At 35.4% G+C, this 23,837-nt stretch overlaps 2 protein-coding genes across 6 annotated transcripts; one reads left to right on the top strand and one right to left on the bottom strand.

Annotated features, from left to right (window-relative positions):
• The first annotated feature begins 9,042 nt into the window (after nucleotides 1–9,042).
• LOC108979961 lies at nucleotides 9,043–9,414 on the top strand. The gene has a single exon (XM_018950764.2). It carries the CDS (start codon nucleotides 9,127–9,129, stop codon nucleotides 9,307–9,309), a length of 183 nt encoding a protein of 60 aa, XP_018806309.1. The 5' UTR covers nucleotides 9,043–9,126; the 3' UTR covers nucleotides 9,310–9,414.
• An 8,663-nt stretch (nucleotides 9,415–18,077) lies between these two features.
• On the bottom strand, nucleotides 18,078–23,242 carry LOC109019112. 5 transcript variants are annotated; one of them, XM_019001333.2, is made up of 5 exons: nucleotides 22,978–23,242; nucleotides 22,823–22,855; nucleotides 22,580–22,720; nucleotides 20,388–20,588; nucleotides 18,078–19,196 (listed from the first exon to the last, which is right to left on the bottom strand). In XM_019001333.2, exons 4-5 carry the CDS (start codon nucleotides 20,488–20,490, stop codon nucleotides 18,193–18,195), a joined length of 1,107 nt encoding a protein of 368 aa, XP_018856878.1. In that variant the 5' UTR covers nucleotides 20,491–20,588; nucleotides 22,580–22,720; nucleotides 22,823–22,855; nucleotides 22,978–23,242; the 3' UTR covers nucleotides 18,078–18,192. The 5 variants fall into 5 exon arrangements, with proteins under 5 accessions (XP_018856878.1, XP_018856876.1, XP_018856877.1 ...); XM_019001331.2 differs by having other exon boundaries at nucleotides 22,580–22,715; XM_019001332.2 differs by having other exon boundaries at nucleotides 22,823–23,242.
• Between the last annotated feature and the right edge of the window lie 595 nt (nucleotides 23,243–23,837).

Genomic DNA, 23,837 nt, shown 5'->3' with positions numbered 1-23,837 from the left:
TAAAATTTTTCTTTTAAAAATACTGGATTTCATTTCGACAATTTCTCTCAACCTCATTTTGATGATTTCGCAAGAAGATGATTTCATTTCTCGCAAACCCATTTCGACGACGCTAGATAATCTGCAGTTGCTAGTTTCTCTTAATGCTGGATCTCTCCATTTGTGGGTTTACTGCTGATTCTTTGTAAGGTTTGATGTTATTCTTGCATCTCATTTTTCTCCTAAATCTCATTTTAGAAAAACAAAACGCTATGTACAGTCGAAGGAGAAGTAAATCTGAAGAAGAATGGAGGGAAATCAGACCTTAGGGTTCACATTGATAGAGGTGAAGAGGGAGAGGGAGCTCGAAGGAGAATGGAGTGAAATTGGTGCTTAAGGTTACGAACTGGACAAAGATGGAGAGGAAGAGAGAGGTTGAAGGAGAAGGAGAATTGAATGAAATTGGTGCTTAGGATTATGAACTAGACAGAGATGGAGAGGGAGGTCGAAGAAAAAAGAGAAGTCAATGAGAAATTGGGGTTAGAGTTACGAACTGGAGAGATGGTAAGGGAGGAGGAGGTCGAAGGAGAAGGGAAAGCTAGTGAGAAATCGGGCTTAGTGTTCAAATTTGCAAAATGGTGTGTTTTGAAATTAAATGAAACACAACGTTTCATTAAACATATCCTCGAAACATTTTCCTGCCCAAAACTTCTTTAATGATTAATCTCCACTCTAGAGTGGAAAAAACGCAGCGATTCACATGTAAAATATGGTTGTTTCATTAACGCCTCGTTTTTTTTTTAGAAAACATCTCATCTCATTTCACCTAATCCTTACAACTTTTTTAACTTTTAATACAAAATAAAATAAACAATTTAACTTTTTCAAATTCTAAAATAAAAATAATATTATAAAATATATTCTAACAATACTTTATTTAACTTTTTAACTTTGTACGTTTGGATCCTCAAGACATCTCAACTCATCATTGCAACTTTTTCAAATTCCAACACAAAATATAATAAACAATTCAACTTTTTCAAATCTCAAAATAATAATAATATTAAAAAATAATATTCTAACAATATTTATTATCTCAACTCAACTCAATTCAGTTTAACATCTAAACGCAGCTTAATCTCAACTCATCTATGAAAGCAAACTAGTGTTGCCCACCACATCAGAGTTTGCATGCCGTTTGCACCCTAGTGCTTGCCTCTAGTGTTTTTCATAAGTTAATCTCCAAACCAGTTATGAAATAATATTTTGACATTGATTGACTCTGTTAGATATTCAAATTTATTCCCAAATTATTTAATTTATTTTCCTCAATTTTTTTCGTTTGTTCTTTTTTTTTTTTATCACAACTGTTTGTTCTTTTTTGAATGAGAGGAAAAATTAAATTTAGTGAAGTCAAAGTTTCATTTTTTTATTATTTTTTTTTTTTTGTAAAATAAATGACAATGAAGCTTTTTTTTTTATGAGTTTTTATGTGTTGGTATCTTTTAAGTTTTTCCCCAGTCCACATTTAAACCTTTTCTTTATCTTGCTTCATTTTGTGGTTTTAATTGATTAACTTATTTGTCCTTTCACTTGTTAGAGAAATGTGGACAAGCCAAAAACAATTGACTCATTCTTTAATAAGAAAAAGGTGATTCATTCAAAAGTTAATGCACCTTTAGATAGATCTTTAGAAATTGATCTCAGTAATTCAATAACTTATGAGCGTCCTTCTAAATATTCAAGAGTCAAATCTGTAGAAATGGACACCACATCTTTGGAACGTGGTCTAAGATTACGTCGACAAATAAAAAATTTTCCAATTAACTTACTAGATAAAATCTATCATGCTAATCTTAAAGTCAATCCCTATCAACCCAAGCTTTCAGATTATCCATTTTCTGGACCGGATAATCATAATCATCATTTTCAAACTTCTTGGTTCAACATATTCTCAAATTGGTTGGAGTAAGCTCCCTCAAAGAATGCATTTATATTGAAAGGTTTTGACAATTGAACAAATGTGAATGATGGAATAATTTTTCTCTAATAGGAAATTTGGGGAAAGATTCAAATTCACCACATAATTTGTTACGAGGATCTAATTAATCACTCTCGACATATTGATAAGTTAGTTGAAAGACAATCATCTCAAGAAATGGAGAATAATCGATTGCGGCTCAAAACTTCAATAGAAAGTGTTTGATGGCTAGCATTCCAAGCAAGTGCATTTAGATGTCATGATGAAAGCTCCGATTCAAAAAATCAAGATGATTTTATTGAATTGATTAAACTCTTAGTAACTTATAATGATAAAATTGATAGAGTTGTTTTGAAAAATACTCCATGAAATTTCAAATTTACATCACCCAAAATTGAAAATTGATAGAGATTTGTTGATGGAGTTATTTTGATAAAATTGACAGAGTTATTCTGAGGTTTGTTGATAGAGATGGTTTTATTATGGAGTGGTTTTTTCATATTGTAAATGTAAAAGATACTAATGCATGAACCTTAGAAAAGGAGATATGTGTTGTCCTTTCTCGTTATAACCTTCAAATTAATAATAGTTTAGGCCAAGTATATGATGGATGTAGTAATATACGCAATGAATGCAATGGACTACAGGCTTTATTTCTTAGATATTGCTCATACGCATAATATGTGTATTGTTTGGCTCATAAACTACAGTTAACTTTGGTTGCAGCATCTAGAGAAGCAAAAATTTTCCCCCAATTCTTTATCTATTTGACTTCCATTATCAATATTATTATTGTCTCCTCTAAACGTAATGATGAGTTGCAAGCTGCTCAAGTTATTGAAATTGAAAGTATGATTGCTTCTAATTAATTGAGGTTGGATGGGGGATAAACCAAATTGGTACTTTGCAACAAGCTGGAGATACTCGATAGTTATCTCATTTTCAATTTGTTTGTATCTTGATCAGAATGTTTTGTCCAATTTGTTCAATTATCAATACTATCTCAAAGGAGGGAGCCAACTATTTTCAATGCAGTAATGGTGAACGAGCTTATATGGTATTGACTTCATTTGAATTTATGTACTTCATCTTGTATATCATGAAAAAAATTATCGGAATCACTAACGTTGTTCGTCAAGCTCTAATTACTTATTCAAAAGTTGAGAGATGATGGATGGACGACTCTACCTGATACCGTCAAGTCATTTTGTGAACAACATGAAATTGAGATCCTAATAGAGAGGGAAAAACTTAATTGTAAGCGATTTTGCGCACTAATACACGCATATATTCAATATGATTGGTCATAAAGTAGATTTTATTGAAAACAATACTAATTTGAATTTAGAATATGAAGACAACAACATTAGTACGCAAATTGGTACGCAAACTTGTTTGTAAATAGAAAAACTCAATAGAGACAGTTCGGCCACGTACAGGTGTACGGACGCAGATGCCATGTGCACCGCGCTAACATGTTACTATATTTAAAGGAAAAAAAAAAACACCCTAAACTAGAGGATGAAGAATTGAAGAAGACGACCAACGCAATATCACCTAAACCCATTGCTTCAACCTTGTCTTCACATTCTACAGGTTATCATCTTCACCAGTTTCCAATCAATTTCCTCAAGGAAATGAAAAAAGATAGAAGATTCAGCTTTGAGAATCAACGCACGTCTCTCTCAGTTCTACCCACGCAGAAGAAGACCAACGCACGTCCTCTTCGAAGAAAATTCTCATATCTCTTCCTCTCTTTCAAATTTGAGAATCACCGTCGGCTAGTACTCTTTCTCTTTGATCTCTCTCAGATCGGCGTTTTGGACAGGGTCACTGACCGCTACCCACTCGTTCGGCATCAAACCAAGTAACTTATTTTGGAAGTTGATAACTTTTCAACATCATTCGTCGAACCAAGGTGGGGGGTGGGGTTCCTATTGGATGAAAAAAATAAGAGAAGAAAGCCTGTGTTGTGTTTGACAATTTGTCCCTGTGAACGAGATTATACTATTAATACGTATTTGTTATCGGAAATTTGGCTATAATTAGTGAGCGTATATATATTGCTACGGCTCTAGCATGGATACCGCGAAAAGCATGGTTTTTGTGAACGATTCCCAATAGCTACTTTCAATTCGATTTCTCAACGTACATTATATTTAAGCCTAACTAATATTGGCATGTTTCACATGGGGCGCTACCTTCACATTCAGTTTGTGCATGATTAATTGAATCATTGTATTTTTCAAGCATTTTATTCAATTAGTTCATCTGAAAGCATTCTTCCTTCTCAATGCCCGGGCATCCATCCAGTGCATTGTTTTCGATCTTGTACTAAGGTACACTTAACACCAACCTTAGTGGAACAAATTGAGAAGATCTATATTTTTTTTCTTCAAAATAATTATGTAGTCATGTTTAGTGTGCAGTTAATTATGGTGGTTGGGAAAACAAAATCTATGAGAATGATCACTGCTAGGATCAGATGGACCCTACTCCAGTTTGTGAGAATCTGAAATAAATGGTTGAGGGATTCGTTTTGAGAGGTGCTTCTTAATGTATTATTTTCATGATGTCCATGAAATTGGACAATGTGTTCTGAGAGAATGAAATTGTACCTTGCCAAGACTCTTGTTAAATCACCATTTATTTTAGAAGTTTGAATGGATAGAAAGAGGTATATTTTGTCATTTAATTAATGTTTTAACGACCTTCATACGCATATGTCCATTGGAAAGAGTTAAAAAATAAAAATTCAATGAGGGTGAAAATATTGTTAATAAAAGATCCACAATTTGAATTGAGGTTGTCAGTTCTATTGCATTGGATGTATCTGATTCCCAATTTTGGAAGCTGATAATACTGTTAGCACATTCAACTTTTATGTTGTATTTGGCATTTTCTTTCTTTTATATAGCTTGAAATACTGTTGTACTTTTTTTTCTCATATATTTTAGATTGACTATCTATTTCAAATGTAATTGAGATGATCTTCTTTTTTAAAAGACACGACAATTGACATTTCACATATTTTAGTAAATATTTCAACTTCTATTTGAAATTGTGTAGATGGAGAAAGAGAAAAAAGATGCATCCCATGTCAAGTACTACTGCCACGTCAAGTTTTTTTGAAAAACAACAGCAATACCCATGGAACTCCACTTCAGATGGAACGTAGCCAGATAGCTTATTGTAACAAGAATTTGAGCATACATTTTGTATCCTAGTATTTGAGCCTATGTTTTGTATCCAAGTACTCAATTTGGATATGTATATGTTAAATTATATATATACAGTTGGATTTGTATATATTAAGATTAGAAACAATCCAGATGGCCAAAATGGAAGTATTTATTCATGTTAATTTCCTTCCTGAATTTTCACTTTAGTTTTCTTGTCATAAAAATGACACTACTGCATGCAGTACAATAAACCTGTAATTTATTGGCAATCCAAGGTAGGTTATTGGCAAGTTCATTTCACATAGATACATACTTTGTTAATAAGAAGTGGCACATTAAAGCACAATAAAGTCTCAAGATTGAAGATCACTAATCGCAAATAAAGTCTCCAGTACATAACAACAAAGTCTCGACTTACAAATGCTATGTTCCTATTAAATACAAATACAAAGTCGCCTTCACTTCGAGCATATCAAATACAAGTAAATAACTATGAATATTAGCCAATAGGCACAGAGTAGTGTGTGTGCATGCCACATGTCAGCTTCTTGCGTACGAAGCTGGGCTTGATCGTTGTGGAGTGCCAACTCCCTTTTCCCAATATCTTCTTCTCTCTTTTGAATGTCATCTTTGCTAAATGTGTCATGGTCATAAACAGTCTGCAATCACAAGAAACAATGACCATCAACATTCGAATAGGAGGAAAACGTAAGAAACAACAACCAAAAAGGAAGAAGGGGAGGTGGTAGAGATAGAAGCACAAAGTAATGAACTTTCATCAAGTGGCTTTGCCATATTTGTCATCATCTAGGACATAAAGGACATTGGCTCCCAGTCTATGTTACTCTACAAAAGTCATTTCGACCTAAAAGGTAGATTTTATTACATTAGATTTTGGGCTAGCGAACCAGTTGACTTGTTGGTTTCCTTCTAGTTTTACGGCAAAGCTTCATAAATGTGATATGATCATAAACAAATGTGGAAAGTACGTATGAGAACCATTCTATATAAGAGACTGATTGCATAGAAGTTAATAAAATCATTTAAACAAACAACCATGTTGCTACTTGCTGGCCACATATTACTCAACTCAACCGTGGGGGTAGTGCACGACGCTTGCCTTTAGAAATCCTGCCAAAGTTTGTTCCACCATGGTACTATAGTGAAATTGGACAAAGAAAGCAAAGCGCTAAGCATGATTTCTTCTGATTCAAATACCAATTGGATGGATTTTTTTGCAAATATATATTAGGAAGGATTGACTTACCATATAATAATTAAAGAAAGTACCACTATTTTGTATGAATTTTAACACTGCAAGGGCTATGCCTTCTACCGGTCTATATGGAGTTGGACCACCAAATTCCAGGAACCTGGTTGTAATATTTACAAAGAGATAGAGCTTAAATGAATTCAAGTATACTTGACGTGCATTTAAGTAGAGGGTCATCCTTTATTTATTTGGTCTATTATATGCTGAAACATCCTTCAAAAATCCTTGTTCAAGCATTTCATCGAACAACTTAGGCGCCTCATTTGGGTTGTATATATTGGTAATAGATTTTGTAGAAATGGACTAAGATAAACAATCCATGAGATAAACAGGGAAGGAAAATGGAAAAGATAGATGAAAGGCACAAAACAATCCTCAAACACAGCAATCCATTGAAGAAATGGACTGAGATGGAGTAGTGAGTTACCTAGGATGAAATCGAACCGACGCCTTGGAGAAGATGAAATCAAACACAACAACTCATTGAAGCAACCAATTGCAGCAACCCTCTTTAGAAATGCACGACCTCTTCTTAGAAATCCTCAGAAAATGCAATGGGTTTCGTATGGAAGGAGAAGGAGAAGAGAAGGGGAGAAGGGAACTTCTATTGGTTTCGGTTCCAACAACAAAGCGGAACTTTTGGCTCTCCTTCAAGGTTTGAGATTTTGCAATGCTTTACATATTTTTAATGTAATAATAGAAATGGATTTGATGGTGGTTCTTTCTTGGTGGAGGAGAGGGTGTTGTGGTGTGTGGTATCTAGACGATCTTTCGGAAGAACTTGTTGGTTTGACTTGCACTCTTCATTGCCGATTTCAACATGTGTTTTGTGAAGGTAATATGGTGGCGGATTAGCTACCCAAGGAAGGTACCTCAAGCGCCGCCTTGGCTTTTTCTAATAATTGCGCTCTGTCACGGACTCTTCGTGGTTTGCTTCGTTTGGATTTCTTAAGCATCCCATCTCTAAGAGTTTAGCTTTTCTGGTATTTGTGGCTTTGTTTCCTTTGTCCATACATAAGATTGTCATAGATTTGTTTTCTTGGTTGCGGTCCTGATGGGTTTTTCCATACTCATTTTCTTGTTACCAGGATATTCATCTGCCATAAGTGAGGGTATTATTAATAAATTTGGGAGGAGGTCACTCTTGGACATGTGACTTCCTGCTCTTTAAAAAAAAAAACAGGAGAAGCGAAACTGGGAGAAGTAGAAGGGGAGAAGGAAACTAGTACTCTAGGAGAGAAATGCAAAATACAAAACGCACCGTTAGATAGAGAAAAAATTGGTTTGTAAAGAGTATGAAAACGCACCATTTTATTTAATCCAAATGGTGCGTTTGATTCCATGTAAGAAGTAGTCTGCAGGGGTAGCGCACGACGCTTTCCTTTAGAGTTTTTCATAGAGAAATGAGAGAAATGACTTCTCGCTATACTAAAGCTCAAGGTAGATCACGTCATTAAGCAGGAGAATCCCCAACCACGATGGAGCACATTTTAGAGTCGATAAATTCACAGCTGCAATAGACTTCCAATTGCAAGAACTAAATAATAGATTTAGTGAGTATACGTTAAAAATCCTTATTTTTAATGTTGCTTTAAGCCCAAAGAGTCATACAAATTATTCAAGATTGGTGATGTTTTAGCTTAGTTAAAAAGCTTCCATCCTCAAGGTTTCACTGAGTAGGACAAAGTCCATTTGAAATTTCAATTACAACATTATAAGCTTGATGTGCCAAACCATCCAGATTTTAAAGATTTTTGTGCATTATTAAAGTTAAGTAGAAGATTAGCTATTTTAGGAAAGTCAAATATCTTTCATTTGATTGAAAAATTGATTCGTCTAGTTCTGACTCTTCCTGTTTCTATTCCCACTACAAAACATGTATTTTCTATTAAGAAAATTTTAAAACCTAGATTATGAACTAGAATGGAAGATGAGTTTTTGGCAGATCATTTGATAATTTATATTGAAAAAGAAATTGCTAAGAACTTTACTACTGAAATGATAATGGGTTAATTTTATTCTATGAAAGACCGTCGTAAGAGATAATTTGAAGGTGGTTAAGTTTTTATTTTTGCACAAGTTTGTAACAAATTAGGGAATTACTTTTGTATGCAGAAGGAAAGTTTCTTTTGATATGACTTTATGGACATATTTTTTGAACTATTATAGCTCATGACGTTCTAATTTATAATTAGAAGCCCCTCTAAAAATCTCTAGTTCCGCCCCTAGGTAGAGAGTACTAGGGTAAGTTGATAGTAGTTCCTTCACTCAATGATCTCTACCTTATGAAGCTGTTATAAAGATTTGAAATAACTCTCACTTTTTAAGCATAAAACCTATCTTAAATTAGCAAGATAATTGATGGTAGAAATGATCATACAAAATGTACGGTTTAGCATGGATATAAGGTCTAAATTCATATTGCATTAAGCAATGGAGACCTGGTCAAAGAGGGTGATGAAGGAACGTTGTTTACTTGCCAAAATAGTAGTCTAGTGCTAACCAAACTCATTCAGAAGTTGGACAAAGAAAGGCTGTTTAAATTTAAGGTTTAAGACAATTTTCTGTGGCTATATATATATCAATCCATAATAACCAAATCGTTTTTTTCCAAATTTTAACTAATTTTTAAAATAAATTTCTAAAGTAGTTCATCCAAAACTTCTTGTCAAGGGAATGCAAGAGAGTCTTTGGGGAAGGAAGGAGAGATCATGAATTCTGGACTTTCATGGGCTGATCAATGGGATTACGACAATCCCGACCCACCGCCACCATCGTCATCGGAGAATGATAAGAAGAAGGGAAAGGATGGGTCTAAAGGGAGTAAGTTTGGCAAATCAATATTAAAGTTCAAATGGATTAAAGATATTCGCAAGAAATCTCAGAAACAATGAGTACTGATCGATCATGTGCATCAAGAAGCCAGATCTGTGGCCTCTATCACTTCATCTATGATTCAATAATATAGTCTATTCAATTCTTTCTTTGTTAATAGTAATCTGATTCACTTCTTTTTTTGAATATTGTAATTACCTTTTCAATATTATCAATATATTTGTAGACATGATCTACAAATTTCTATTTTGATTTAAGAGACTGTAGAATGTTGTTGTACACTTGGTAGTTTATATTGCTGCTTACTTCGATTGTGTTGTGACAATTAAATGAAAAAATAAATAAATATAAGAAACAAATATGAGTTTGACTCGTTTTCTAAATGCTATTTTTTTAGGCGATAATTGTCCCCACTTTTTTTTTTAATCAGTTAATAATATTTTATTAAAAATAATAATAAGTACATGGGACATATATATACAATAGTGTTGCCTATGCATGATTATCTAGTGCTACAAGAAAGTCTTGAATGTTCACGCCTTTAAAATCACTTACAATCGACTAATAGAATAAAGTATTAAAAATAACGTTTTAAGTTTATCCTTTAAATGCTCATGATTTTCAGAATTTCTTTCATTCATTTCTTCTCTCCTAGACACCACCATAAACCTATCGTACCATTGTCCAAATTATTAGAATTTGTTGATCATTGTTAAGAAATAATTTTAATGAATAATCTTGCATTCTTTTGCTTAATGTATTGTGTAAAATATATAGCTGTACAGGAGGGATGATATACATGATGAAAATAGGATCATAAACGGCTATACAATTAAAACAAATATTTGGTAACTATCTAAGAGCAAAGCTAGTGGGATTTGGCGAGAATCATGGGATCCGATTTTGAGGTGTTGTAATACTCCCCTTCAAGTTGGTGCATAAAGATCCGTAATGCCCAACTTGCGAGATAAATGATAAAATATATCAAAACCCAAGGCTTTGGTGAAGATGTCTGCAATTTGCTCGGAAGAGAGAATGTGAGCAGTGGTGAAGAGGCCAGAACAAAGTTTGTCACGAACAATGTGGCAGTCAATTTCAATATGCTTGGTACGCTCATGAAAAACTGGATTTTGAGCAATGTGAAGGGCAGACTGATTGTCACAATATACAATCATGGGATCGGTGTGAGAGATGCCAAGGTCATGAAGAAGCTGCTGAAGCCAAACTAGTTTACATGTGGTGACGGCCATGGCGTGATATTCAGCTTCAGTAGAAGAGCGAGCAATCGTAGTTTGTTTCTCAGTACACCAGGAAATGGGACAAGAACCAAGAGTGATGAAGAAACCAATAGTAGAGCGGCGAGTGGTAGGGCAACTAGCCCAATCAGAATCAGTATAAGCACGAACATGAAAATCATTGGAGGAAGAGAAGAAGATGCCTTGACCTGGAGTGCCTTTAATGTAGCAAAGAACACGAGTGGCAACTGTCATGTGAGGAAGCTGGGGGGCACGCATGAATTGGATGAGAATATTTACTGCAAAAATAATATCGGGTCTGGTGATGTTGAGATAAATGAGTCGTCCAACTAACCATCGGTAAGAGCTTGGATCAGGAAGAAGATCGCCATTAGTGTCACTCAGCTTCAGGTTTTGCTCCATAGGAAAGGAAGCAGTTCGCAAACCAAGAAGACCATTATCGGCAAGGATGTCCAAGGCATATTTCCGTTGGTTGAGAAAGATGCCTGAAGGGGATCGACCAACTTCAAGGCCAAGGAAATATTTGAGAGGACCAAGATCGTTGGTTTTGAAGTGCGTGGAAATAACATATTTGAAATAGATAACCTGAGAAAGATCATTACCGACAACCAAAATGTCATCAACATAAACAAGTATAATGGTGAGGCTGGTAGCAGTGATCAACGTAAAGAGAGAATGATTGGCCTGAGACTGAATAAAACCTGCAGTAAAAAGAACAGATGTTAGTTTAAAAAACCAGTTCCGGGAGGCCTGCATGAGGCCGTAGAGAGATTTCGAAGACGGCAAACCCGTGTCTCCCCCTTAAGACAATAACCGGAAGGTGGTGTCATGTAAACTTCCTCATCAAGGTCGCAATGTAAGAATGCATTGTGGACATCCATTTGGTGAATAATCCAGTGTTTGGTGGAAGCAACGGCAAGAACACAGCGGACTGTGGTCATTTTGGCAACTGGAGCAAAAGTTTCATGATAGTCAATGCCTTCGACTTGAGTGTAGCCTTTCGCCACGAGTCGAGCCTTGTGGCGCTCAACTATACCATCTGCTCGTAGTTTGGTCTTAAAAACCCATTTGCAACTGATGGGTTTCTTACCAGGTGGGAGAGGTTCAAGTGTCCAAGTAGAGTTTTCTTCAAGAGCACGGAGTTCAGAGGCCATAGCTTCATGCCAGTGAGAGTGGCGATTAGCTTCTGAGTAACAGGTAGGATCAACAGTGGTAGTAAGGGCAGTTAAGAATGAATAATGAGCAGGAGAAAAACGAGAGTATGAGAGAAATGTAGATAAGGGGTGAGAAGTACATGAGGACTGTGTAGCGGTTGAAGTAGCAATGGACTCCGTGGGTATGGTGGGACAAACATAATCAAGAAGATAAGTTGGTCGAGTGATAGTGCGGTGGGGGCGAGAAGTAGGGGGTAGGATCGGGAGGTATGGTCGAGTCTAAGGTGGGTGGAGAAGAAGGATTTTCTGGAATGGGTAAAGGGACAATGAGGGAATTAGGTGTATGTGGAGACATAGAATGTTGGAAAGGAAATTGATTTTCATGAAAGGTAACATCACGAGAGTGGAAAATGTCGTGTGTGTCAGGATTGTATAACTTATAAGCTTTACGATTGCTTGGGTAACCGAGGAATACACAACAAGATGCACGGGGCAAAAATTTATAACGATGAGCGGTAAGAGTTTGGGCATAGTAAAGACAACCAAACACCCGAAGATGAGTGTAGATGGGTGAAGTGTTGAAGAGAAGTTGGAAAGGAGTTTGATTTTGAAGGGATCAACCAGGGGTTCTATTGATGAGGTAAGTAGCAGTAAGAACACATTCGCCCTAAAATTTTAGGGGTAAATGTGCCTGAAAATGAAGACTATGAGCAACATTCAGTAGATGCCTGTGTTTACGTTCCGCAACACTATTTTGTTGAGGAGTTTCAATACAAGTATGTTCATGAATGATGCCGTGATCATTAAAATAGGTTTGGAGGTTTTGAGGAAAGAACTTTTTTGCCATTGTCGGTACAAATAATTTTAACGATGGAATTAAATTGGTTTTTAACAAGGGCGAAGAAATGCATTAAATGGCTAAATGTTTCTGATTTAAAACGCATTAAATAAATCCAGGTAGTGCGAGAAAAATCATCAACAATAGTCAATAAATAATGTGCGCCACAAATAGAAGCAGTAGAATATCCACCCCAAATATCACAATAAAGTCGATTAAAAGAAATCGTACTTTTATTATTAGCATGAGTTGAAAAAGGTAAGCGAGTATGTTTAGAACGAACACAAACATCACAATGAGGAAGAGTACATGGACTATAAAAAATATGAGGAATAACAAAATTAGAAGGATGACCTAGACGTTAGTGCCATAAGGTCTTATTGTCAAGATGGTCAGCGGAGAAGGCAGTGGTTGGTATGGCTGAAAAATGTAGAGTCCATTGCAAGCTTCACTCGCTCCAATCAGCCTCTTCAATTGAAGGTTCTGAAAAAAAACATGCAGAAGATGAGAAAATGGCAACACAAGGTAAATTACGAGTGAGTTGAGGGATAGAGAGGAGATTATAGTGGAAAAGAGGGATAAAAAGAACATTGGAGAGGGTAAGGGTTTCTGATAACCGAATGGTGCCAACACCTTCAATGGGAATCATTTCTCCCATGGGTAGCCGAATGTCATGGCTCAAAGGAGGCTGTTGAAGACTCAAGAAAGATGATCGACAATGGCTCATATGATCACTAGTGCCACTGTCGATTATCCAATCAGTGTTGGGATAAAAAACAGAGGGGGTTGAGAAGGAGTTACCAACGAAATTTTCCATCGGAGTGGGGGTTTTCAAGAGAATCTTGAGTTGTTGATAGTCTTCTAGAGAGAGCCCTAGGATGGGACTCGAGGAGGAGTCGGCGAGGTGAACTGTGGCAGAGGGTGGTTTCCCGAGCAGCGAAGGCTTGCGGTGGTTGCGAGGTTCATGCCCAGGTGGGTATCCGATGATGAGCCAGCAACGGTTGCGCAAGTGTCCATCTTTACCGCATTCGGTGCATTTGAGAGGTGGCCGTTCATGGGTGGAATTCTAAGAAACGAGGGCTATGGTTTCTGACGAAATACGAGAAATTTGGAGGAGCCGTTGTTGTTCCTCTTGAAAGAGGATGGAGAAGACTCAGTTCAGAGATGGAAGAGGATCGGTGGCAAGAATTTGGACCGAAGAGTTGCGAACGAATCATTGAGTCCCAAAAGAAATTGGAACACCCGTTCATCCTCAGCTCTTTTCTCTAAAGTGGTGGCATCGATGGTGGGTTGGAGGTTCCCTAATTCATCTCATAGTTGTTTGATGCTATTGTAATAATCGGGTATAGAGAGGTGATTTTGGTGAAGGTTAGATATTTCTAGTTTGAGATGAAATAAGCGGGTGTTGTTGCCGTGGCAAAAACGGGACTCAAGGTTGAGCCAAACAGCACGAGGGTCATCGTGGTAGTCAAGGGAATCGGCAAGAGAAGGGTAATGGTGTTGAGGATCCAAGTGAGGACCATGTCCTTGGTGCGGCTCCATTGGGCATAATCAGGAGAAGTTTTTGGGGGGGCTTTGAGTGTGCCATCAACAAAGCATAGTTTGTTCTTGGCATTGAGGGCTTGGCGAAGCGCGTTGCCATTTGGAGAAATTATCGCCGGTTAGATTACCAGAGATGAGGACAAGACTGGGAGAATCAGAGGGATGAAGAACGTATAGGAAGGAAATTTTAGAGGAAGAAGACGTGAGGGTCGGCAGGGAAGGGGGCTCTGGATTGAGGTAGGCCTGATACCATGTATTGTGTATCATTGATGTATTGTGTAAAATATATAGTTGTACAGGAGGGATGATATACATGGAAATAAGATCATAAACGGCTATACAATTAAAACAAATATTTGGTAACTATCTAAGAGCAAAACTGGTGGGATTTGGTGAGAATCATGGGATCCGATTCTGAGGTGCTGTAATAATTATCAAGAATGCCCCTTCAATTTTCTAAAAAATCTACTAACCTTCTCGGCTTCACCCAAACTAACACTACTCAACCTAAGAAGTCATTCCATCAATTCATGGAAATATTATAATGTAGTAGTAAATGATCAAAATGAACTCCTAACTCTTTTTACACATATAGCACTAGCTCATCACAATGTTTCGACATTTTCTTATATTGTCTAAGGTAAGAATCTTCTCTAAAGAAATTGTTCATACAAAGAATGTCGCCTTTATGAGAGCCTTAAGTCTTACAAATATTCTTCCACGAGAATAAATTTACATTTTGTGCAATGAATTAAGGACTTGTAGAAAAAATGAACATTGAACTTAACTTTCTTAGAAGGACACCAAAAGAGCTTATCTGCATCTCCTCCCACTCTGATAGGATACAAAAGATTTGGAACTTTCTAAATTTATCAACTTCCCAATCGTGTGTGGCTCTGAAAAAGAGAAACGTCCCCACTTGGAAGAGTTAGCTATCGGATTACAAGCAATCCGCTTATAGGATACAATAAAATTACTAATGGTAAACATTACTTTTGTTGTCTTTCTTAAGCGTCTCCCAATAAAATTGCATGTTCGACTAGAACTAATGGGAGATTATTGAGTAAGAAATTTGTAGGTGATATATATATATATATATATATAAACTTAGGAGTTACTTGTGAAAAGTGATAGTTTTAATGGGCTATTATGTAATAAGTAGATTGTATTGCTGCATGGTTCATTTATGTTGAGAAAATTTGGGGAGAAAATAATATAAAAATAATTATGACTTTAGCGCAGTTTTGGAACCCTATTTTCGAGATAATAAGTTTTGGAACCTTATGACAATATATAAACGCAAAACTGTAATCTTTATCTATAAGTGGATGCGGTGCATGATATATCATGTGAAAATAATGCAAACACTTCTGATTATAAAGTACGTCATGAGCTATAATTGTACACAAAACATGTCCATAAATTCATATAAAAAAAAAACTTTCCTTTTTGAATACAAAAGTTCCTTAACTTGTTACAAACATGTACAAAAGTAAAAAATTAATCACCTTCTGATTATGTCTTATCAACCGTCTTTCTTGAAATAAAATTCATCCATTATAATTTTTGTAGTAAAGTTCTTAGCAATTGTTTTATCAAAATAAATTATCAAATGATCTCATCTTCCATTCTAGTTCATAATCTAGTCTTTACACATTTGGTACGTCAAGCTCATAATGTTGCAGCTGAAATTTCATTAACCATATATAAATTAATAAAAAAAAATTGTTTAATGATTAATGATTTATTATTAATTGATAGCATATATTATTTTATATTTTATATGATCAATGATAATAAATTAGATGAAAATTACATCTTTGCAATGAATTTCCATTAGATTTGATGCTGCTGGTAGATGGAAGGAAGGGGAATTAGGAAGTTTTAAAAGTTCGAGAGTACATTTTGATGTAATTATTAGTTTCGGAGGCATATTATGAATTGAGTGAAAAGAGGGCAAAGTATAATTAACCCTAAAAATAAATTCAAATGATGTTAAAATCATATAAGCACCTTCATCATCACCACGTTAAAAATAGTTGGCTCCCTCTCATTTGAGATAGATAACTAAACAAATTGGACCAAACATTCTAATCAAGCTACACAGTTTGAAAATGAGATGACCGTCGAGTATTTCCAGTTTGTTGCAAAGTATCAATTGGGTTTATTCCCCTTCTAGTTCAACTTCATTAGAAGCAATCATACTTTCAATTTTAGCAACTTGAGCAACTTGCAATTCATCGTTGCGTTTAAAAGAGTCCGCATCAATATTGATAATGGAAGTCAAATGGATAAATAATTAGTAGACAGATTTTGCATCTCTACTTTATACTTTATACCTCTAAGAAAAGGAACTTGTAGATAATTCCATTCACCATGCATATTACTACCTCCATCATATCTCTTGCCTCAAATATTATCAATTTAAAGGTTATAACGAGAAAGGAAAACGCATATCTTAATTTTTTAAGGTTAATGCAGTAGTATCTTTTACATGCACAATATGAACAAATCACTCCCTAATAAAATTGTCTCTATCAATAAACCTCAAAATAACAATCATTTGCTCTTTTTCGATTCATCTCGAACTTTATCAATAAGATTGCAAAACTTACAATCCTCAATATCTTTGTGACTCACATATCGTACTTTACTCGTAATAATATGCAAATTTTCTTTTGAATTTTAGGTGATGTATATTTAGAATTTCATGGAGCATTTTCCAAAATAACTCCATCAATTTTATCATTATAAGTTGCTAAGAGTTTATCAATCAATAAAATTGTCTTTTTAAAAAAAAAAAAAAAAATCAGAGCTTTCATAATAACCTCTAAATGCACATGCTTGAAATGCTAGTCATTGAACACTTCCTATTGAAGCTTTGAGCCGCAACCGATGATTTTTTATTTTTTGAGATGATTGTCTTTCAACTAACTTATCAATATGTCGAGAATGATTCATTAGATCCTTACAACGATTCATGACAACTTTATTTGGTGAATTTGGATCTTTCCCCTTTTGTCCTATTAGAGGACAATTCAATCCATGGTTCACTTTTTTCCAAGTGTCAAAAGTACCTTTCAATGTAAATGCACCTGACTTTGGATGGTTTGTTGACTTCTTAGCAAACCTCAAGCATGGAAGACAATATGGTATCCTTTGAGGATGAGTACTCCAACCAATTTGAGAATATGTTGAACCAAAAAGTTTGAAAACACGACGACGATTATCCAGTCTTGAAAATGGATATATATTTTGAAAGTTTGGGTTGATGAGGACCAGCTTTTAGATAAGTACGACAGATTTCATCTTGTAAGTTAATTGAAAATTCTCATATTTATAGAAGTAACCCTAGATTACAATCCAAAGAGATGGTGTCTATTTCTACATATTGGACTCTTGAATATTTATAAGGATGCTCATTAGTTACTGAAGTACCAATATCCATGTATAAAGATCTATCTAAATGTGCATTAACTTTTGAATTAGTCGCATCTTTTTTCTTAAATAATGAATCAATTGTTTTTTGCTTGCCCATATTTCTCTAACAAGCTAAAGAATGACAAGTAAGTTAATCAATTAAAACCACAAAACTAAGCAAGATAAAGAAAAGGTTTAAATGTGGAAAGAGAAAACTTTAAAAGATATCAACACATGAAAAAAACTTCATTGTCATCTATTTTACCAAAAAAAAACTAAAATATTTGAAAAGAACAAAAGGAAAAAATCGAGGAAAAGGAACTAAATAATTTGAAATTTAATATAGATATCTAATGGAGTCAATCCGTGCCAAAATATTATTTCATAACTAGTTTGGGGACTAACTTGTATGCCAAAAACAAATTTTAGAAGTTTGTTTCACACATTGCATGTATGAGTTCCTTTCCGAGTTGTATTTTTGGAGATGATTTTGAGAATTTTCGTATCTCTGCAGGATTTTAAAAAAATGTTGTGGGTCCGCCCCTGCCTCCACCTAATGATCTCTGATACCATGAAAGCTACGTTAGCAACAAGATAGGGACCCTGAATCCCAATCGGTTTGCAACATAATGAAATAGGAAAGAATATCTTCAATAAGGTTTATAAATGTACAACAAGAGCTATTAGCCAATCAAAAAATGTTGGATGACCAATGAGAGATAATTTTGCCCATCACCTATAAAATTCTATGTGACCAGCAATCTCCTTACACAACAACTTTGCTTCACTAGCTAACTTTATGCTCTTAAAAATGGCAAGTCCTGTCCGTTTGTGAGTAGATGCTGGCTTATGTGACATGGCCTCTTCTTTGCTTCCCAGCAACACAGCTTCCCTAGCAGGAATCACATTTTCCCACCAAAATTCACGTAAAATACCATGAATTAACTCCCAATAACCACGTTCCCTGTCCACACGGAATATTGAGCTTCCATTTGGTGTCCAGCAATACAAATCAACCCATTCTCTATCCATTATCTCCATCTGACCCTGCACCTGAGGCATGTAATAGAATGGCATGGTTGACCAGGGCAGACCCATCTCAGGCTTCCCCTTGTTATATGGGCACTTTACTTCCAGGATCCCACCTTCTGGAAAGCAATCAAGAAGGCCATCAGGGGAAGCGCCAATCCAATCAAATCGCTCCTCTGAATGGGTTGCAAACCCTAATGAGCTTACTTCACGGCCTGTAATGCTTCTGTAACGGTCTATAGCTGCTGCTTCATTGAGCACACCCCATTCCATGGCAGACTTTTTTGAAGTTCCCAAAATTTCTGTTCCTGATTCAAACACTTTCTCATGCCAGAGCTCAAAGCGACGGTTTCCTTTCCAAAAGCCCAAGGCAGTGCTGAAAGTGCTTGTGGTCAGCTTGTCCCTGCGAAGGGCAAACCATTCCTCTGAACGTTGGGGAGCGTCCGGTGGTGTAATGTGGGCAGCCAACACAATAGCTGAGGGGGGACGAACAATCGGAGGAGTAGTTGGAAAGGTTCCAGTTGAGGTGCATGTGGAAATGGTTCTCAGAATGCCAATTCCATGATTTTTTCTTGGATAAAGTGATGCAGCCGCTTTATGGCAAGTGCCACAGAATCTACTCATGCAAGCATTGCTCATTAGGGAGCTAACCACGCAGTTGACAGGAAACTTATTTGGCAGAAGGATCCTCCTACAAAAGCCACATACTGCTTGAAATTTTAGTTGAAGAGTTCATCATAGAGTAATTACAAGAGGAGAAATTTCTCACACATGATAAGATTGTGAAGTACAAAATACAAAGAGAGGAGAGAAATGAGTTGGTAAAAAAAATCATCTGAAACAAATACAAAAAGACTGCATGCAGCAAATAGCATCATATGCTACTGCCACACCACTAATAAAGAACAACAATGTAAACAGCGAGCATTACAAATGTATTTTTATCTCTCCCGTCTACCAAAAGCATATTCTGTTCTCAATGATTAGGTAGGTTTGGCAAGTGGGATGAGATACAAAATTCTCATCTCATCTCATCATTACAACTTTTTCAAAAATAAATAATTCAACTTTTTCAAATTTCAAAACAATAATAATATTAAAATATAATATTTTAAACTTTCATCTAAAACCAAAAATTCTCATCTCACTATCCAAACCTATCTCCATCTACATTTCATTCAAATATGGTCATAGTTGACAATCAACTATTTTCAGATGACATTTGTATGGAACAAAAGAACTGATTTTTGTTTATTTTCCTACAACAGCATTATGCAATGCTTTCTTTCTGAGAGAGGAACAATCTAAAACAATTAGAACAAGATTCCTGAATATGCAATTCATGGTACAGTCGAAACTACAAATCTATGCCAGCTCATGCAAATGCATTTCAGGAAGTAGCATTGACATCAGAGAAAATTGATCGTTTTATTTCAATTAACCTAAACTTTTATAATCATGAATTTGATCATTTAGCTTGAAATTCTCATCAACAAGTTATTTCCAGGCCTCTTGTTAAGGGAACAAAATTTAGAGATAGACATAGTTCAATGAAAAAAAAAAAAGGAAAGACGAATAACTCATGGAAATGTGCTGCAGACAATCCTTAATCGTCGAAATTAAAACCAAATGATTCGAACTGAATAACAATGCAACCCAAGAAATAAATATACCATACGCAGCAGAGAAAGTGATAACTTCATCGTTCATTCACAGATAAGAAATGACGCACGTAATCAGAGGCTACACATCATAATACTAAAATGGACAAGAGCAACGGAAAACAATGAAAACCCAAAGAGAAATCAGAGGCGAAAATAAATTATTGACAGCCAAATAAGCCTATTTACTTCATGTACGAGATGAAGAAAATAAACGTACTGTGCTTGATTTAATACCTGACAGAGAACTAGAGCTAAAGGAGATGGCTTTTGGGGACAAAAGAGCAGATGGCAGCCTTGGAATGCAGAAGGGCCCTCCACTTCTTAGAATCACGACCATATTCTTGAAAGAAGAAGAAGAATGGTACCAAGCAAACCAGAAGTCCAAGTTTGCAGCTTTGCGCAGCTGAGAGGGTATCCAGCAGAATAAGGGTTTTGCTGCAATGCAAGGATCCAGGATGAGACAATGATAGAATCAGGGGAGAGAGATCCTTTCAATTCATTTAAGAGGCTAAAACGACGTCGTTGCTTAACATGAACAAGCTGAGACATACAGATCACAGAAAGATGGAAAATGATAAGATTACTCTTCATTTACTACTAATTTACTTTTCTTTTTATATTTAATTTTTTTAAAATTTTTTATTTATTTAATGATTAAGAAAGTAACTATTAATAAAATTATATTTTTTTTTAATTTTTTTTAAGGATTAAGGACTTATAAAAAAATAAAAAAATTTAAAATATAGCATGAGGTGTAAAGGGGGAGTAAACCGGTTGGAAGGGTATCATTAACCCATACAGATTAGTAAATATTGGACAAATATAGATTTCAATGAAATCATTTCATTGTTAAAATTATATTGTTTCACATAATTGTTTATCTATAGTAATCGAACAGAATTAAACGAGAGTCCAAAGCGTAAATTTTTTATAGTTAGATGTTACAATGTCACACCCCATACCCAAAGGGTTTAGAGAGAGTGGGTTCTTACTTCCCGCCACTTAAAATCACATTTTCAACAATAAAGTGTAGTCTCCAAATGATAAAAGAGACATACTCAATAATATGTAAAATTCATTTATTAAAAATATATGTTCCTCCACATAAACGTCATTGAACTCCTCCAACATATAAAATAAAGGAAATTTCGCAAGGTCTCAAATAATACATTGATATCTAAAAATACTATTTAAGTGGAATAACTAAGATCTTGAATAACATTCCTCCAATAGTCTCTTGTACCATTTAGTACTTATTCCAATATGTTAACCCACATGTATCTCTTAGGCACTTATTTCTCTATATTCAACTAATCTCATTTGTGCTTCTTATTCCCGATCCTCAGTTGGAACCTCAAATTCATTTGAAAAATAATAGAGATAATTATGTGAGCTTTCAAAAAATCAGTAAGCAGCAAACATATAATAGCATGTAAACATAAGCTAGTTACAAAATATAGAGACAAACAATTCTAAAAAATGGCAGTGGTATTTTCATAAGCTTTTCATTACAGTATTAATATAGAAAAAAATACCATAGGCACAAGCATACTGAAACAACATTAGAAACATAAACATAAGCTATGTTTACCCCTGTGGCAGGGTTGTGCATATCTGCAGTTAGACAAGCAAAACATAAATTACCTTGTCATCAAAGTGATGCACTCAATATAAAAACCACTATTATATCACGTGACAGGACCAGGGGCCACTATTATATCCTATGGCAGAGCAAAAAATAGAGCCCACTATTATATCCTATGGTTGGGCCAAAAATAGAACAAAACCTTATGCCTCAGGGTTTTCAGATACAATGCAATAACAAATATAATGTACTAAAACGATAATATCATAGAATCATATAAAAATTTCAAATTTCATATTCACATTTTATGCAATAGTGAACTATAGTACAAAATCAACCTCAATCATATTTAAGCAAAGTCTAGCATAGAAGCACTACTTACCTAACTTTTAAAATATACTAAGATCTAAACCTGAACCGTAGCAATATCACGGCCTAATCTAGAAAAATATTGCTAACACATTATTAACTCATATCAGTACAAAATCAACCTACTTAACACAATTCTGTCATCTGAACCATAGCTCAATAAGAGCCCAAAAATATCCCATAAGCAAATAGTCCACCGTCTGAAAACACTACTCCACAAATAGATTAGCCCAATCTCATTGGATTCACTGAAATCCCACTCCAACACACATCACATAAAACAACAACTCACATCTTAAAGCCATTCCCTCCTTCAACCCTCACGTTACCATCAAGGAACTTTCCAAGCATCAACCAAGCCATGAAATTACTCAAAACCACAATTCCAACATAGACAACCCAATCTTCCAGTAGGCATCAAACCAATCAATCGTGAAAACTATGATAGCATGGCCGTAGAGTTTGATGGTACCTTACTCAACTTGGAGTAGTGGTCGGTCAATCCAAGAGTGAAGTGATGCTGCCTATAGATGGTTTTTGGTGGTATGAAACACTTGGCGAGATGAGGCAATTTGGCTACCCCCGATGGCCTCTACTGGTTGCAAGGGCTACCCTACCACAAAGAGAGAGAGAGAGAGAGAGAGAGAGAGAGAGAGGAAACTGAAATCAAAAGACAGGAATTGAGGAATAGTAATATTGACAGAAAGTGACTTACCGGTGGTGGAATGCTCATGTTTCAAGGCATGGGCTGCGACAGCGACGATTAACAGCAACAAGCAGCAACCACATAGAAGAGAGGGAACGACTGTGAGAGAGGGAGGACAAGAAAGAGAGTAGCCAGAGTAAGAGAGATGGACGAGTGAGACTTACTGGTCGGAGAGGTAGAGACAAACTGTGCAGGGAGGGGCGTCGAAATTACAGAGAAGATAGAGGGACGAGCAAGGAGAGAGAGAGAGAGAGAGAGAGAGAGAGAGAGAGTGAGTGAGTGAGTTGAGCAGATGGAGAGAGGGGAGAGAGATGGAAGAGAGAGAAGTTGGGGCTGGGGTAGGGATTGGGTGGCAGAATTCACAGAGAAATAGATAGGAGTGCCGGGGCTAAAGGAAGAAGGAAAACACAGTCATTTTGCTCGCTTTTTTTTTTTCAAATAATCCAGCAGGCTGGATTTAGGGTCTTAGGTCTCGGCTTCTAAGGGGCCAGGTCATGACATACAATGAGTCACCATTAGGGCACGTTTGGACACGAATATTTCAAAATATTTTTAAACAATAGTGAAATGAATTATAAATAATAGTAAAATGATTTGAGTTAAGATATTTAATTGAATTTTAGAAAATAAGAGAGAAAAAGTCGACTAAAAATACTATAAAGTTAACAAATTATTTGAATATTATTTTTTAATATTATTTTTGTTTTGAAATTGGAAAAAGTTATATTATTTTTTTGTATTTTGTTTAGAAGTTTGAAAAAGTTATATTAGATTTTGTATTTGGATAATGATTAGGTAATAATTAGATGAAAAAGTTAAAATTTTGAAATTAAAAAATTTTTTATATTTAAATGATATTTGGAAATGAAATATATGAGAATACTTGAGGATTTCTCAATATCAAAACTAGCTTGTTTGAAATACAACATACAAAAATCCCGATAATTTGGGAGTATAAAGTGTATTTTCCTCAATAATAATATAAAAAGGCCCATAGTTTCTTAGTTTTGTAGAACTTATCTTA

The sequence above is a fragment of the Juglans regia genome, chromosome 13 (genome assembly GCF_001411555.2).
Source record: "Juglans regia cultivar Chandler chromosome 13, Walnut 2.0, whole genome shotgun sequence".
Lineage (NCBI taxonomy): Eukaryota > Viridiplantae > Streptophyta > Magnoliopsida > Fagales > Juglandaceae > Juglans > Juglans regia.
Note: the sequence above shows the minus strand (reverse complement) of the source record. Positions and strands in the feature narration are given on the sequence as shown.